We start from the raw sequence: 15961 nt of genomic DNA, 5'->3' as shown, positions 1-15961 counted from the left end.
TTTTTAGAAGGTGATTTAAAAAAGATTTACAATGAAATAGATGAAATTAAAGAAAAATTTGATGAGGAGCTAACTACTCTATTTAATAAATGGCTTCATGTTCAAGTGGCTATATTACAAGAAGAATTAAAAATATGGAGGCTTAAATGGATGTTGCTTACTGAAGAGGAATTTCTTAACAAAGAATATGAATTAAAAGAATCAATTAATGAATTATATAAGAAAGAAGTACAAGTGAGCTTTTCAGTATTGATATCCTTACGTGATATGAAATAAAATGAACTCTCGAATAAATATGAATAATTGTTTTCTTAAAATGCCGAGGAATATTCGTTTGTATTGATTGGCCAATTCTGTTTTATTCTATCAAAAACACATGGTACCATATTTGGTGATCTGCTTTAATTTATAGACCACTAATCTTCTAGCTGTATAAATATTACGAAGGATTTTCCTTTTTTAATCTGTTTCAGTTGGGGAATTATGTGTATTAACTTCGTGTTGTATTCATCCGTTTTTTAAACTTTTTAAACCCATTACAAGATTAATCAACATAGAATTTGAGTGAACCCATCTCCTTGCGTTTCTTAGAGAAACGAGAAGAGATATGAGTAAAATTTATCCATCGAATGTCATAAGAGGATGACTGATCGAAGATATTTTGGCATGACGAAGAACGACAAATAGTCGCTTTTAAAAACTGGATTATACTATGCATATATATAATACAAAATTGCTTCATACTCCCAACAATTAGTTTCGAAAATGACGGTTTTCTTTATTTTTAGCAAATAGCAACTTAATTCTGATTAAACCTCAACTTTTTTAAAATTTACGACTGACAAACAACTGGTAACTATAGTCGAAATGAAGTTGAGAAGTAATAATACGTTAAGTCCTTCATTTTAAAGCTTATTAAGATAATCTTTTAATCAGTTTGCATCAATTAACACAACGAATCATAATAGGTATATATTGTAATATATTTTTGGATAAAATACCTGTAAATTCATTGAATATCGAACACGAGACCTTCAAGACTTCTGTAAAGCATACTTACTTGCTTTAACCAACTTGTGAAATACAGCTACACATATTATTGGCTTTAATAATCTTCATTTAGTAGTCCTAAATGACGTAATTTCAAAGTCAAACGTCTAAAGTTTTACTTACGTGATCCATATTACTATTGAATTCGAAGCTCCATCTGCTGATCAATGAAAAAGGAGATTAAACCAAATGAGAGACTCTAATCGCCAAGACTTACACAAATTATTCAGCCTCCCATCTTTCCCAGTGTGAAACTGAGATGTTTGTTGTGGTTGGAATCTATAAGAATTCCAAGTAGTTTTATAAGTATTTTCCTCCTTATTTATTCATTTATTTATTAACAATAAATCTTAAAATTTCTAAAGTTTTTTGTACTTTTGTTCATGGTTAGATTACTAAAAATTTAGAAACAGCCAAATCAATACTTGATCAGATTCAAGAAGAAACTGAACTATTATCCGCTGATGATAAATTAATGGAAAAAAATCTTCGAAAAGAATTCAGTGATATACATGGAGTTTTATATGATTTTATTGTCAAAGCTTATAAAAAACGTCCAAAGTAAGCAAAAACGCTTCAGTAGAAACTATTTATAACACAAATATTAAAATTTTATTTATTCACAACCCATATTGATCTTAGTTAGACAGCCACAGAAAATCAGAAAGCGCTGAACAGCTGTTTCATCTTACTAAGAGACTCAGGAGTATGTTAATTAATTTTAAGGGAGCTCTTTATGAATTAACAAAGGAAACTTTATAGCCGTTAGTTGTATTATTTAAACATACCAGATGATTGGTCTTTATGTTCAATTGATGTCATTTACTGATTGATATAGTTTAATTTATACACAGTGGAACCTTATTTTTGAAACGTAATGTAGGCTAACAAATTTGATTCGAAATTAATTTACAGTTACTGTATTATGCTAACGCTCCCGAAATTCCCCAACAAACAAACTATAATCTCATTCCATGTTAAGTAACTTCCTTGACACAGTGTTTAATTCTTGACGTTGAAACTTTAGACTGGTTCAAGACATCAGTGTACTGAACGAAGATATGGAGGCGAAAACCAGTTTATTATTCAAGCGAAATTACACAGTGACTATGCAAAATATGAAAATCATACAATTAATACATCGTTTTGATATCTTTCCTGAGTTGTTCTTTAACTACTCCATCATCCTTTCAATCATGTCGTTATTCTGGTTGCTTTCTGTTTTCCACCATTTTTTCTTTGTTTCTATATTCTATTGGTAAGCATTCCACTTCTGATTCCCGCTACATACTACTTATGTCTTTCCCATAAGTAGCACACACCACACCAGTACTTTGATAAGGTTCCACTAGAATGTCTGCCTCTACATAGGTCATTTAAAATAAAAGAATTTTGAGTACAACTTCAGTCAATACGTTTTTTTGTTGGTAAGTATCGATCAGCCTTAAAGACGAGTACAAACTTTAATTATCTTATAGAAGTTAACTCGGGAAATATTTATCGTTTAACCGTCAAAAGAATGTCTTATTTTTACTTGATTCCTACAATAAATCAGACCCACTGTCATGTAATATTATCTTTTTTAAAGACACTTCCTTTTAGCTCCTTTGGAGAAAAAGATTGATCAGAGTGGAAAGGATACACAATCTTCTAAACAACTGAATCCATATATTGAAAAAATATGCCAATCAACTCAGTCAACCAAACAAACTAGCCTACTAGAAGAAAGTCTTGTGGAACTAGATAATGACCCTTCACATGAACAGCAGCCTGGGTGTGATAACGCTTTATGGAGTAGGTTGTGTGCAGCAAGACGCCGGAAGATTAACAAAGAGTTGGAAATTAAATTTGCCACTCAAAAACTAGATGACATTACAAATTTTATTCGTGTAAGCTTGAATTTCTACGTAATTTAGTGCTCTAGGATATTTTATGTACTAATAAATATGAATATCACTTCCACATGAACCACTTGTAGATTAGCCGGTCAATCTGTTTGCCAACTTAAGCAAGCTTCCTTAACTCACAGTTTGTCTTTTTCTTAGAGATTTTATTCAGGACACAAAAGTTGTAAATGCTTTTATGATTTGGTCAGCGTATATGTATTCTGTATTTGCACGTTTTGAAACGTGTAAATACTGTTCTACAAAGTATCACTAATTGATTGAACTAGAAAGCGAATTTCGCAGATTCTTTTAATCAGCTATATTGATAAGCGTTTCTTTGTGTTATTTGCTTGAAAGAAACAAGAAAACGAAAATTCAACTCAGGTATTCCATCTTTTCATTTGATATTGGTTTGTAATCTATGCAAACACATTCTGGAAACTATGATAAGACCCATAACCAGCTTTATTTTCACAGAATTTCTTTTTCACTGCATAGTGTATCATTTTAAAGCGTGATACAACTTTGTCAAGGTTTGTAAGTATTTTGGTAGTTTATATGATTATCACTAGTTCTCAAACATAACGTAACATAACTTCAACATAGATTAATTTCCTACATGATGATCGTTTTGTTGTGGGATTAATCAGCAGTGCGCATCCACAACCCCGCCTCGCGAGACTCAAACCCAGGACCTACCAGTCTCGCGCCAGAGCGCTTAATCCCTAGACAACTTAGCCGGCATCCAACGGTGTTTATATCTAATTTCAACCAATCCACGAAATTGAGCAACTGTCCACCATTGTCTTCAGTGAGTAACTATTTCACAGGAGATCTGGTTGAACTCCATTGGTCACTGCTTTTCACTAGAACCAGGACTGATAGGTCCTGGGTTCAAATCTCGTGAGGTGGGATCGTGGATGTGCACTATTGAGGAGTATCACAATAGGACGAAACGACCTTCCATTGCTTCCAGGTTTTCCACGATGGTTTAGGATCAATTCACTCACGATTTCAACTGTAAAATTACTAAAATCTCCACAAAAATACTCCTTCTGAATATTTTTAAGTAAATAGCTTGATCTTTGTATATGTCAAAAGTATTATAATTAATTTAATTCAATCATCTGTCTTGTGATTACCAGTAAGCTTTGTTATTATAAATCCAAATTAGCGGTTAACAGATACATTACTTGTACAATAACTTTCACATAGGTTAAAGTTAATCTTAATAAACTAGTACTTTCATATCTTGCAGTCTCATATATGTTCATCTTTTGTGATGGATTTATATTTTAGAAACGTGATGGTGACTTACAATCATTACATAAATTATTAGAAGAAAGAAAATGTCAATTAAATAATTTAATAAAAGATTATAATCGTAATCAAACAGATTTAGAATTACAATTATTAATCAAACAAGGATTTGTTGAAGTTAATATTAACCAATCCACTTTACTTCATGATTATAATGATGCATTATTGATACAAAGAGAACAAGTTGAAGAATTGAATAAACAGATAATTATCTTAGGTGAATCAAAAGTATCACATATGATAAGAAATAAAGAATTTAAAAAACGATTTTATCACCTTGAATGGTAAGTATAGATATTTCACTTGTTGAATTTAGATAATTCAATGAAATGATAAAGTTTATCAAAACAACTTGACTACAACAGTATACTTGGAACATTTTAATTACATATCAACTCACTAAGATATTTGTAAAAGAAACAAAGGTCAAAGTAGACAAATTAGTATATAAAAAAAATAAAGATAATAGGGAAAAACAATATGAATCACACCAATCTGAATATTAAAATAAATCATTATTTTCAGAGTAGGTTCTGTGGAGTACAAAATGTTTTTGAACGAACAGGGGAGAGTATTAACGGATTTATGTTAAAAAAATTGTAGGTTTCTTCTTTTAGCCTTTACAATCAATTCTTAGGGTATGATCATAAACATTAAAAAATGAGTTATCAGTTGAAGTGTAATCAAAATATATGCTCAATATATTTAAATGCACCTTTTTTTCTCAAATATAAATAAAGATATAACATCCAGAGAGAAACGATAAACATTTGAACAATAGTGATTTAAATCCATGATGCACACCCAACCCCTCAATTAATAAACAGTTTTCTGCACCTTCCCCCATCTGTTCCCCAAAAATGATACCGTCGATCACTAAAGTTTTAAGATGAAGAATACAGCTAGTAATTTGCTTAGTGACTCCTACTTTAATAACAATGAGCTTTAGCAATCCCGATATCAATAGTTTGGATTCAAGTTCGATAGATAGAGTTTACCTGAACTCTCTGACAATACTGAACCATTCAGTCTACTCATTTTGTAGAATATTTTCTTCCAATTAAACATTTGATATAAAACACATAATTATCATTCTTACTGAGTTTTTATTCATCTTCACTTCAATCTCATACATTATACATGTGTATGTAAAGGGAACTAAGTGAAATGTTAATGCGTTATGAAGATTTACAAACCAAGTTAGGCGATATACGAAGATTTAAAATAACCAGCGAAATACGAAAAGTAAGTTAAACTGATTTATTTACATAATACAAATAATTCTCATTTTTAGTATCTTCAATCAAATGATTATGATTCTTTAATCAATACACAAATTACAAATACTGAACGTACTATTCAAATGTTACAAGAAGTAAGAATCCTTGTATTGTCTTTTGTATTTAATATTATCCTGGTATATCTTAATTTTTATATGTGGCTTATTATCAAAGATTCACAATTAAATCCAAAATTACTTTAAAGATGTTTACTGTTAGAGACTTCATATATCTACTACTATATTTATTTACAGTAGTATTTTTATCGTTGTCAATGAATGATTTGGACTATTTATAAAACGAATTGAATTAAGAAATCAATGAAATAGAAGTTAGTAATCAACTTTCAATGATAACATAGCTGAAGATCTTTTAAATATTAAGCTCATATTTTTATGTCGATGCATAGAAGTTAGAAACATTACTCTTCAACAATTACTATATTCCCTTTTGTCTTCATGTTTGTTATTTGGATGTGAATGATTTGAAATTACAGGAATATGAAAGAAAAGCTCTTTTAAAATTATTTCTAATCAATAATCATTTCAAAAAGTGATCATACAGGGAATAACTAATACGCTGTAAAACTAAACACAATTATACCAGTCAGATTATATATCTCTGTGAAGCTAAATACAAATATCAGACAAAATAAAATGGACATATGTCTCTGTGACCATGAGTTAGTACAAGTTAATTTGCTTTTGCAACATTTTTACTAGTCTGTTTACTGTTAAAGAATTATCGATCTATAAATGCCTAAACGTTTAACGCAGTAACGGTCCGTACACTCTTTCTGTTATTATAGCCTCACTTTTGATATTTATTTTACTGTATATGTGTCGATAACATGTGTAACGTTCGTATGCTTACTTATATTTCTCTGTTCTTTTAACAAAACCATTTCCTACCTTTCATACATTATTACCGTCCCCAAGTTTCCACTTTTACAGATAATCACCATGAATATGAAATATTTGCCATTAGATGTTTAAAATAAGTTAACAGAAATGACATTACCGTTCTTTTATTCGATAGAATACTAAACGTGTTAGATACATGTACATACAATTGTTTAACTTCAGGAAACGATATTATCGAAAACAATGGTGCTTGTTGAATTATCATTATCATTTCTTAACTGAAATCCTTAAATAAAGGGTTCAAGCTTGTTAAGATTAATCATAGAGAACTACCCTTTACATTCAGGTAAACGCATCCTCCTCTTGTAACCCAAATAGTTATCTTTTAAAATTCGACTAGAAACTTCTATCGTCATTTTACTTGGACCACACCGGAAACTGATCAAAAATTTCATAGAGAAACACTACCTTATCAGGTCACCTGGTCTGGTGAATATTTTGTTCTTTATGATAGTATAAATGATTAGGAATTTAAATTCCTCTATGACATTTACGATTCACATTATGAGTTCTAATTCCATGCAAACTTACAAACCACAGAAACATATCCCAAGGTACCGTCAAAATTCTTTATATTTCGTAGAATAGTTGTTTAAAGATGGCTAGTTGTAGTATTGTTCAATGTTCATAAAGTAAAAATAATGATTTCATAATCAATATTATTTATCAGAATCACGAAAAAACAATGGCTCAAAAGCTTGCTCGTCTTCGTCATTATGAAATATATCAAGACGAAAAACTTAAGAAAGAGAATGAAAAGGCTAAGAAAGAAATAGAAGAACTGAATGTTGTTTTACATGAGACGAAGTTCATTCATGAACAAAATCGTAAGTTTTGATAATAATTCCTTATAGTATATGGAACTACGTTAAATCTGCTTCATGCAAATATAAAGGGTATACAATCGAATTAGTATCTTAGAAATCGTGGAATTATGATTACAATAAAATTTATCTTTCTAGTTTACAGTCACGAGAACAAAATAATATGGATCCTAGGCTAAGAAGAATATTATTTTTCAAGTAACATGATGGGGAGAAAAGAGGGGTCAGAAATAGCATAGTGATTAAACTTTAGTACATAGTTTATTCTTAATAGCGAAGTCAATAAATTTGTGTATTTACTTACAAATGCCTGTCAGTACAACTATACTTATCATGATTCGTTAGTATTTAAATCAGGAAACAGAACTCATGTGCCGACAAATAAAAAGTACCATAACTTCGTTTCTACCGTTTTTTATCAATAACATATCGTGGTAAATACGAATCTGATTTATCACGACTAATTAATTGTCTAACTTTTAAGGCTATCACACACCAAATGATATTTTTAAGGGGAATCTTTTGAATTAATTTGGGGACATTACATAATGATGTTTATTTTATGAAACACAATTATTAACATAGAAAGTTTGAGCAACTTTTTCAACAATTATCACTCGCGAAAAAATATTCAACTGGATTTTGGCATGTGTGATATTCTTAGGGCTTCTGACTGCTAAAGTCTAAAACAGTATCGATAATATATATAGGTGACTGAACTAACTAGGTTTTTGAAAGATAAAAATAAGCGTAAAAAAAAATAAAAAGTGTGTTATTTAACAATTTCATCTGGCTTAAGCGAAATAGTTAGTAATGTCTGTTTAATTTGCATAACTGACACATTATAAATCTATTAAAAATTTAAAACAGTTACTCCCCCTGATAAACATGGTCATTATAATTAGAAGACGAAAATTATCAGAACTATGTGATATATAAGTGCAAGACATATCGAACATTCTGGTCATACATATATTTATCAAGAACATTTATATATGAGGAATTAGAAAGTTAACTAGACAAGTGAAAGGTAAGAGGAAATAGAGATAGTAAACAAAATAGTGTTATAAACAATTGGAAACTCACCACACTGAATAATAAAACAATAACTCCAGAGTACATTTAGGATGAGAACAAACTATTTTTGAACATACAAAGGGTGTTTGAATTTTTATATGGCCAAAGCTTCAATAAACCTTAGTGTGTGCCTTTCAATAATTTTGTACCAAACCATTAGAGCTAAGATCAATCTTATGACCTGTTTCAACTAAGCTTGGCAACAAATTAACTGAAGCAATGAACAGTTGACACTACTAAAGAAATAACACTGTTAATATATAAGAACTTTCGTCTAAATTTGAAATCGAATGTAGTGACTGTGATGCCACATATGTAGGTGAAACACCAAGACAACTGAATGTGAGGGTAAAGGAACACAAACTATGCTTAAAGCATTAAATAGGAACAATAAATCTGTAAAATCTCAGCGAATGAATTTGAAGTAAATCCAACGTTTCGCCTGGCAATCTGGTCAAAGCTTTTTCAAGGAAATATCCTTGAAATGTCTTACATCAACTCGGCGCCCAAATACTGTGAAACTACTCGCTCTAATTTAGACGAAAGTTCTTATATATGCTTAAAGCATATTCCTAAATCCTCATATGATGTAAGAAAACTAGAAAACAAATCAGCGATAGTATTACACTCAATAGAATTGGGTCATACAACTGATTTCAATGGCACAAGAATCCTTCAAAAAGGTTTTAATTCTTATAAAGAAAGACTAACAGCTGAAGCATTACACATATAAGCAAATCCGAATTGTATTAATAGAAGAGATGGAATACAATTAGTTGTCCTATAGTAACTAATAATTAATAAGCAAATCTGAACTCCCTGTTCCATTTTATCTATCTCGCATTATATGAATAACAACAATCACATTCAACAGTTCTAATCAGTTGTTTCGTTTGTCTTCATTTTATGCATTTTGTTACATATTTAATTCATACCATATATAAAAATTATATTTTTCTTAAAAGTGTACCGATCAGAGGCTATGAACATACCTCAGATTCACTTACGAATACACACAATCTGTTATCTTAACACGCTTTTCGTTAACGATGTCTCATACACACTACAGCGAATGCTTACTTTAAACATTTTGGACATGATTGGTTGATCTATTTAGTATATAGTTAACCGGAGAACTATGTATCTATTTGTATTAGATAATTTTGTTGCTTGATTATAATTCCTTGAAAAAGCTTGGACCTGATTGCCAGGCGAAACATTGAACTTACTTCAAATCCATTCGCTGAAATTTTACAAATACATTCCTCCTCATTAATGTAACACTGTTAATATTTAGAAAATAATTTTTGTACATTTTGAATGTATTATTTCATTCATGTCTATAAGTCTAATTACTCGACAATTTTGACAGGATCAACAATGTCATCATCTAAGCGGTAGCTCACCTTTTTCATCACTATTATATTCTCCTTTCACGATGTTAACAGAACAACCTGTTTTTGTATTTTTATAAAACTATTGATTAAATCAATTCAATTCCACCTATTATCATTTCTGTCAAGCTTTATTCGCTTTATATAGGTGTTAATGGTATGTAACTTTTAAATGCATCCGGAGTACTATTGTCAAAAAATGTTGTCAAAATGTTGATTATGTTGAATAGAAGTGTTACCTAACATTAAATCGGCCTATGTTCCACCAGGGTCAACAGGCATCAGTAGGCTATCATTACATATCTGGTAACAGTGACCAACTTGAGCTTTGGTTAAATTTCTTTTAAAAATCAAAAAAGATTTATCATGAGATAAAATGAATATTGTGAAATTGAGTTACTTGAAATAGCAACCGGTACAAACAAAAATTTCTGCTCAATGACATTTCTGATCAAAAAATTTCAAAAAAAACAAAATATCTCTAATCTATGTATATATTCTCTGATTAGAGTTTTTCATTAATTTAATTTATTCATGTGTTCATTTTATCCCCCAAAACAACTACAATTCATAACTATTTCAACTTACAGGTGTTTAGCCAATAAGTTAATATCTCAAAATTTATTGTCAATATTTACTTGATAATTTAATAGTTGAATTCATCAGTTAATTGAAGCTAGACCATCATGGAAAATCTAGAGGCACTAGATGGCCGTTTCATCCTAGTATAAGACTCCTCAGTAGTGCTCATCCACGATCCCACTCCGTGAGATTCCAAGCCCAGGACCTATGAATTTAACTATTAAATTATTACAATTTCCACAAAAAACTCCTCTCTGTTTACTTAATACATTAAATGTATGATAGCTTTTTTTTCTTCTCTAAAATACAGTATGGTTTTATTAATTTTTGTTGTTGTTTCCTTTTTTTGTATTTAGATATGATAAATAATCAACTCAATAATCCTCAACTTCGACATAAACTATTAATTCAACATCAAAATATCATGAAAAAAATTAAAGAACAAAATAAAGAATTAAAAATACTTCAAACTGAATTAAATTATTTACGTCAACAAAAATCAAATTTGAAATTATAAATATTTCATGAATTATTACTTATATAATATAAATAGTATAGAATCCTTTGTTTTTCTAAATTATTCCATATTTTTTATCCATTTTCATATGATTCGATAATGATATTTGAAAAATACAGTTTTATATATAGTTGAAATCATGAGTCAATTGAAGCTAGACAACCATAGAAAACCTGGAAGCACTGGACGGCCGTTTTGTCCTATCGTGGGACTCCTCAGCAGTGCTCATCCACGATCCCGCCTCGTCAGATTCGAACCCAGGACCCATCAGTTTCGCGCGCGAACGCTTAACCACTAGACCACTGAGCTGGCCGGCATTCAACGGTGTTATTATCTAACTTCAACCAATCCACGAAATTGAGCAACCATAAATCTAAATATTTTACAGCCAGATACTATAAAGTTTATTATTATGATATGATTATTTAGAACTATTTCCTTGGTTTGAAAATATCAAATGACTTGTGATATGAAATCATCCTCATGATATCCTAACTTTTTTCCAGTATAAGGTTTGTATTATTGACGATTACTGGAGATCAGAAATTTCGATAGCTTAAATCATAATTTGCTAGGTCTGATCAAGTTGGTACTTTGGTTTCAGAAATTATTAGACTGTAATTTGCTTATTGTTTACAACCTCTAGTAATTAAGTTCACTTGGGGAATAATTTACAGGTTAAAATAGAACATAATATAGAATTATATTGTTTAGAATCACTATAGTTTTCAATGGTACATAAACAAGAAGATCAGTGTAAGTAAAATAAATGAACAAAATGTATGAGGATTATATAAAGATATTATAACTATATAATGTAAACTTGAATTTTTGTCATCTAAAATAAGCTATAACTCGTTTTTACCTTCTTTAAGACTTTTGGTTGGATAACCAACACATATTGCCTAGATTGTACTTAGATTACATTTGACTGTTTTAATAACAACCCTGTAAAATGTATGTCTGCTAATATTTAATAATAATAATATAATAATAATAAATATGTAATTAACTGCATTATTTCTGACTTCCGTTTTTGCGATTTACATTCTGTAAGACTATTCCTAGTGTTTAATACTATGAGATGCCAGCATGCCTTATTTCAGCTTTCGGACAGACCAATTAATCTATACTTCTAGAGTCATTATCAACATATGTTTTGACCTTGTCAATTATTTGCTCTTGACTTTAACTGTTTTTATGTGAAAGTATGTGTGGGTATCGCTTACCTCATTCATTACATATTTTTAGTTTATTTCTGTCTGATTATACATAAGGGGTCACGCTTTCTCAGGATGTTTTGTGAACACGACTTCTCCGCCTTGCCTAGCTTTCCCGCTCCTCATTTTTAGTGTCCGTCTGAGTAAACGAATGCCTGAAATAAACTCATACAACTAAATCATTATTTTGTTTCTTATTACCACCGTCGCTGAAACGGGGTCAGCCTGGGTGTATTATACCGAACTAAACAATAGATTTATATTCATGGAATATTCATTTGCTCGTTTAAATGAAAGTCGGATCCCGAGCCACTAAAGTGGTGAAACACACTAAACCATCTGTTGGTCAAAGACGAGTGTACCGAGCAATAGTTTAATCTGTCCTACCTTAAGGGTGGGAAACTTAGCCATAAAGAATAGAGGACATTCTTAGGTTACTAGTATTCAATCACAAGTGTTAAAATCGCTAAGAAAAATGCAACGTGTTGATAGTCTTCGATATAATATCACTCACAATATTCAAAGAAATATCCTCAGAATGTCGACCAACACAAACAAGAATCCTAAGCTGTAAAAATCCTTTAGTCCATAGAATATAATCTCATTTGAAACAAAGTACTTGTTCCGAGCAACAGAAAGATCTGTTTCTAAGAAACTTTCTGTCCCAGTTTTCTACAAAGATTATACGATGAGACTAGTTCATTACCTTTTAATTAATTCAGTACTCAGTACTACACTTATAAAATACTTTTACGACGTCACGTAAATGTTTATTTAATACATGCCTCAAGCAACCTTTTGATTTTTTAAAGTTAGTTTGTTTATTTAATGTAAAACTTATTTAAGTTCGTGCTCAAATCAGGAAATTCTCACAGATAAATCATTGACATGTCTCTTTTTAAAATAAAACAGACAGCACTATGTTGTTTTTAAGCAATGATTATTAAACTGTTTATTTTTCATAGATATTTCTTTGATTTGCCTGAAGACGTATTTTGAATTAAATCCAGTATATAGTCTTCAAATAACTTGTGAAACATCTGTAAATTTTGTGGGGTAAATATTTCTGAATATTGAGCATATTGAAGTGAAGGGCATATATTTATAAAGCACGAATGTTGGTTATTTTGAAGACTAGTGTAATACAAGCTTCCTTTTAAAAAATCTAAAGATGTCATCATCAATGTAAAAACTGTTTCAAACACGGAATTAACAGGAAGATATTTCGACTTCTTAGCAATCTGTGCGTGTTTATTTTCAACCGTGGAGATTTCACGTTTTATTTTGTAAGGAATCGTAGCGTTACCTACTTCATGAAAGATGAAAAAATAAAATCTACCATGCATCACTTACTGTTCAGTGTTTGTAAGGCAATTTTTGTATGAGAAATAGACAGTGAGGCATAATTTGTAGAATAATTATTTAGTTATACAGATTAATAATTAAACTGCAGACCTACTGAATTCGTTATGCCATGAGATGACTGTATGACAGGAAGTAAACAGCAAACATACTTACTTTAGTTGATATTCGATGGAAAATTAGTTTACACAGATACGTTTCACATAGAAAAGTCCCCCTCAGTACCATGATAAAGTTTCAGGTAAGTATGAGAAACATTATCGTCTATGAAATTTCACATGTCTTTTCTTCTGAACCGTGAATTTTCATCTTCAGTTAGACATATATTTAGTGAGAAATGGTATCATTTGTTAACACTGATTTTGATCTTATAGGTAAGGTTATTATAGTTTTTTATGGAAGTGACTTCAAACACTGGAGATATAGTTAGTCATCGACTAGTGCCAACTAGCACAAAACTTTGGTCCATCAAGTTTTGATGACTGCATCCAACCATGTTACGCCGGTTACAAACATTTGACACCATTTCAAGATAATATTAGTAATAATAACAATCTGAACCAACAAGTAAATTATTCTAAAATTTACTATTTAATAACATTCTCTTAACTATCATGAGTTGATTTTATATTTCGGAATGTATTAAATTCACTAAGCACCTCAATAAAACAATAGCAAATTATAAGAAACATATAGGCTTGGAATTTTTTTAAAATCGCCATAGATTTAATTATGTAATCTCAAATACGCTACTATCATTTTCCAGAAGGAAGTAGAGTTGTACAAGATGTGGTTTACTTTAAAAATTGTGTTTTTATTTTTATTTTACTGTCTGATGAAATAAATTTGTTGTTTATAGAAATCACATTTCATTACAGATTTAACAGAAATGGATTGAGTTATTTAACTAGATATGACAGCCATCATCAGCCAATTGAATATTCGCTTTATTGTGATAGGCTGACTTTTACCATTGATCGTAACGTCATTTGTGTCCTCATACTCTATGTTCATCCTTTAGTAAATCTACATTATGGTACTTTAGTTGACGAAAACTGGATTTATTAGTGATAAGGTTGACTAGTTTCGATAGAAAAAAATTACTCATTCATAATTGGTTAATATTTGTCTCACAGTGAATAGTTCCATATAAATCAATTAGTAAATAAGACAGTAATTTTAGTAAAATTATTTTCAGCATATCGTGATATAATAAACAGTCATACACTTGTAAACATTCATCTGATGAAAAATATTTATGAATAATAAATGAGAAAAGTAAACATTTTAGAAATTGGAAGAAAAAGAAGTATAATCAACTTTGAGAAGATTGAAACAAACAATACTAAGTTAATTTAAACTTCACCCCATTGCACTAGCAAGTGGCTATCAGGACTCAGTAGCTGAGTGGATAACGCGATGGCGTTTGAAGCGAACAATACTGGGTTCGAGTCCCAGAGTGAACATCAACTCTGAGGTTCAGGTACATCCAGCTGACGAGTCCCAAATAGGACGAAATGCGAGTCCTGTATTCCACTGCTAGCCACTATCCATCTTTGCATACCATGCTTGTGAATTTAGGCTATATCGAGGCAATACGCACAGTATGCACATATGCCAATTGGAGACTGACCAGTCGCAGTCCTAAAACATCAATGGGAAGATTCAAACAAACTGGGTGAATATAATCAAATTTGACAGAAATTAATAACTTTAAAGAAATGGTATATAACTAAATGAACTGCCGATTCGTGAATTTGTTCAATCATGACTTAATCCTGGTCAAATGAGAAGGGATAAGTAATGTTACAGTCTAATATAAGGATGATTGAAAATATTAACAAATTGAAGAATAATACTGGTTGAAAGATGATATTACTGAATAAGAACTAAGGGGCGTTCAGTTTGATAAACATTCATTTCCATGATAGGTTAATTTATTGTATTATAGAGCTATCTGCGTAGAACAGATATGTTAAAAACAGATTTTCGCTAGAAGAGAGAATCAGTTGTTAATAATACCTTGTTGAAAGAAATATAACTGGGACACTTAGGAAGGATTTTTAGGGAGTATAAGTCTCCTCAACATTTCAAGTACGGCTTACTGGTAAGTGCCAGCCCTAAGATTATAGTTTACTCTCAATTCCACTCAATCATTTAATATTGAGAATAAGGAACCACTAAGTTGCGTTACTCCAAATAGTAACCGAATTGCAACTTTACCAATAATACTTCGATAATTACTAAGTACTAGATAACGTGGTACTGTTCAGCTCTTATCTAAATGCATGTTGCTACCGAACTGACATAATCCATGACACTTTTGATGGTCAGTAATAAATATTACTGGGTAACGAGTACTGGTTTTTATTAACTTCACTTGAAATTTATTTCAATAAGTGAGTGATATTTTCAGAAATAGTTTGAGTCGTACGACAACCTGAACTTTCTAACTCCACTCATCACCTCTGCATAAGAAACTCAGTTTATCAACCGAAACGACATCCGATGGTCTAATTCCTATTA

The 15961-nt window shown here is 30.6% G+C and overlaps 1 protein-coding gene and 1 non-coding gene across 2 annotated transcripts in view; both read left to right on the top strand.

The window, feature by feature from the left end:
- Smp_126970 (hypothetical protein) overlaps positions 1-15961 on the top strand; it is a gene marked incomplete at both ends in the record, with an annotated part of 47670 nt that overhangs the window by 30466 nt on the left and 1243 nt on the right. The window contains 8 exons of the mRNA XM_018796706.1: positions 1-234; positions 1442-1611; positions 2681-2939; positions 4236-4540; positions 5411-5501; positions 5551-5631; positions 7130-7286; positions 10693-10824. Of these exons, the coding sequence (XP_018651822.1) occupies positions 1-234; positions 1442-1611; positions 2681-2939; positions 4236-4540; positions 5411-5501; positions 5551-5631; positions 7130-7286; positions 10693-10824 (1429 nt within the window). The remainder of the gene's footprint in view (positions 235-1441; positions 1612-2680; positions 2940-4235; positions 4541-5410; positions 5502-5550; positions 5632-7129; positions 7287-10692; positions 10825-15961) is intronic.
- Smp_tRNA_00035_Gln_TTG.1.1 lies at positions 14832-14898 on the top strand. Its single transcript has one exon. It is a non-coding gene (tRNA).

Source organism: Schistosoma mansoni, chromosome 4 (assembly GCF_000237925.1).
Source record: "Schistosoma mansoni strain Puerto Rico chromosome 4, complete genome".
NCBI classification, from domain to species: Eukaryota; Metazoa; Platyhelminthes; class Trematoda; order Strigeidida; family Schistosomatidae; genus Schistosoma; species Schistosoma mansoni.
Note: the sequence above shows the minus strand (reverse complement) of the source record. Positions and strands in the feature narration are given on the sequence as shown.